The sequence below is a fragment of the Protobothrops mucrosquamatus genome, unplaced genomic scaffold (assembly GCF_001527695.2).
Source record: "Protobothrops mucrosquamatus isolate PMUCROS unplaced genomic scaffold, P.Mucros_1.0 scaffold4855, whole genome shotgun sequence".
NCBI lineage: Eukaryota > Metazoa > Chordata > Lepidosauria > Squamata > Viperidae > Protobothrops > Protobothrops mucrosquamatus.
The window spans coordinates 1-2293 of NW_015390743.1; the positions used below are offsets into that span (position 1 = coordinate 1).

The following is a 2293-nucleotide window of genomic DNA, read 5'->3' on the forward strand; positions in this document are numbered from 1 at the left end:
CTTGTTTTTCTTTGAAGATGTTTCGCTTCTCATCCCAGAAGCTTCTTCAGTTCTGACTGGACAAGAAAGTCCAGTTGCCTCCTGAAAAAGCCCCTTGGGGACGTCCTCAAAGAAGCCAGATTAGGCCGTGCGCTCTGTCTGATGTGGCCTCTTCTGAAGATGGGGCCGGAGCTGCGGCGTCTGGAGAGCCACCTACCTGATCATCTTCCTCTTCCTCCCAATCTGAATCGCTCTCCGATTCCCAAATGACTGCAGGGAAATTCAAAGAAGGTTTAGTCAGAATACAGCTAAAAGGGGCCTCGGAGGTCTTCTAGTCCAGCCCCCTGCTCAAGCAGGAGAACCTATGCCATTTAAAACAAGTGGCCATCAAGTCTCTTCTTAAAAACCTCCAGTGTTGGAGAAGGGAGGGAAGGAAGGAAGGAAGGAAGACCCTGTGCCATCTGAGAGAAGTGGCTGTCCAGTTTCTTCTTAAAAATTTCCAGTCTTGGAGCATTCACAACTTCTGGTGGCAAGTTGTTCCACTGGTTAACTGTCTTCACTGTTAGGAAGTTTCTCCTTAGTTCCAGGTTGCTTCTTTCCTTGATTAGTTTCCATCCATTTAGCTTTTTCTCCTCCTCCTCCTCCTCCTCCTCCTCCTCCTCACAAACCACCTTCCCTTCCAGCACAGACGATTTAACCTACTCCTATCACGAAATGTCTGCAAGGAAACCGCCCAGCTCAGGGACCACCAAGGACCGCACAGTTCACACTTCACCCCTGACCCTCAAAGATTCTCTCCCATTTGCTGTTGTGCTTAGTATCCTTTGTGGTCTTGTGACCGCAATCTTTCTGCCCTCGGGACTGTCATTCTGGGAGTGACTTCCTGTTCTCTTTTGCAGATGAGCAAATGCGCAAGAGGAAGAGACGGGGTCACCAGCCGTCCATGCCCCACGTAAACTTAAGGATCTCATCCAGCAGATACACGCATCCTGATTGAATAGAATAGGAGCTGGAAGGGTCCTTGGAGGTCTTCCAGTCCAGCCCCCCCGCTCAAGCAGGAGAACCTATATATCATCTCAGACAAGTGACTGTCCAGCCTCTTCTTGAAAATCTCCAGTGATGGAGCACCCACAATTTCTGGAGGCAACTTCTGTTCCACAGGAAGGAAGGAAGGAAGGAAGGAAGGAAGGAAGGAAGGAAGGAATAGAGAATAAAGCTGGAAGGGACCTTGGAGGTGTTCTAGTCCATCCCCCCACTCAAGCAGGAGAACCTATACCATCTCAGACAAGTGATGGTCTAGCCTCTTCTTAAAAACCTCCAGTGACGGAGCACCCACGACTTCTGGTGGCCAGCTGTTCCACTGGTTATGTTAGCCACGTCATTCCCTTTAGAAGCAGGTCAGAATTAGAGCCTCATTCTGACTGGTTTAAAAAACCAACCAGCTCCTTCTAGATTGATCCAAAAGAGCAGCTTAGTGACTTTAATGGAAAAGGATGAAAAATGAACCAACTCCGTCCATCCCTGGAGGTTTTGAAGAAAAGACTTGGACAGCCGTTTGTCTGGAACGGTGTAGAGTCTCATGCCTGAGCAGGGGGTTGGACTAGATGACCTCTAAGGTCCCCTCTATTGTTCTCTTATAGCCTTGATGGCAGAGTGAAGGCCTCGGTTGTTCTGCATAGTTGGCCCCTGTCTGAGCAGGGGGTTGGACCAGATGACCTGCAAGGTCCCTTCCAACTTTATTATTATTATTATTATTATTATTATTATTATTATTATTATTATTATTATTATTATTACTTACAATCAGTCATTTAGTGATCGTTCAAAGTTACGACAGCCCTGACCGAGGACCATTTCTCACACTTACGACCGCGGTAGCCTCTCCAGAGTCACGTGACCCAAACTGAGACGCTTGGTTCCTATTTATGACGGTCGCAGCGTCTCGGAGGTCACTTTGCCGCGTCCTTCTGACCGGCAAAAGTCAACAGGGGGACTAGACTCATTTAACAACCGTGTTACTAACTTAACAAGTGCAGGGATCCACGTAACAACCGTGGCAAGGAAAGTCGCGAAACGGGGCAAAACTCACGATCGTCTTGCTTAGCGACAGAAATTTTTCGGCTCGGTTTTGGTCGTATGCCGGAGGCTCTGTCACTGTCCCTCCCTTCCAACGCTACTTTGCTTTTCTAGAGCAACCCCCTTACCTCCAAATGGGGTGAAATCAGCCTCTGGACCTTCCATGGGGCAGAGAGACCAGCGGATCCCTCTCTGCGTCTTCTGTCTTCTGTTGGAGTGTCTCCACCTCTCTCTCTCT

General features: G+C 48.7%; 1 protein-coding gene across 1 annotated transcript in view; it reads right to left on the reverse strand.

Annotated features, from left to right (window-relative positions):
- Window positions 1-196: 196 nt before the first annotated feature.
- LOC107299386 (V-type proton ATPase subunit B, kidney isoform-like) overlaps window positions 197-2293 on the reverse strand; it is a gene marked incomplete at both ends in the record, with an annotated part of 32880 nt that continues 30783 nt past the window's right edge. Inside the window, one exon of the mRNA XM_015828751.1 lies at window positions 197-249. Within this exon, the coding sequence (XP_015684237.1) occupies window positions 197-249 (53 nt within the window). The remainder of the gene's footprint in view (window positions 250-2293) is intronic.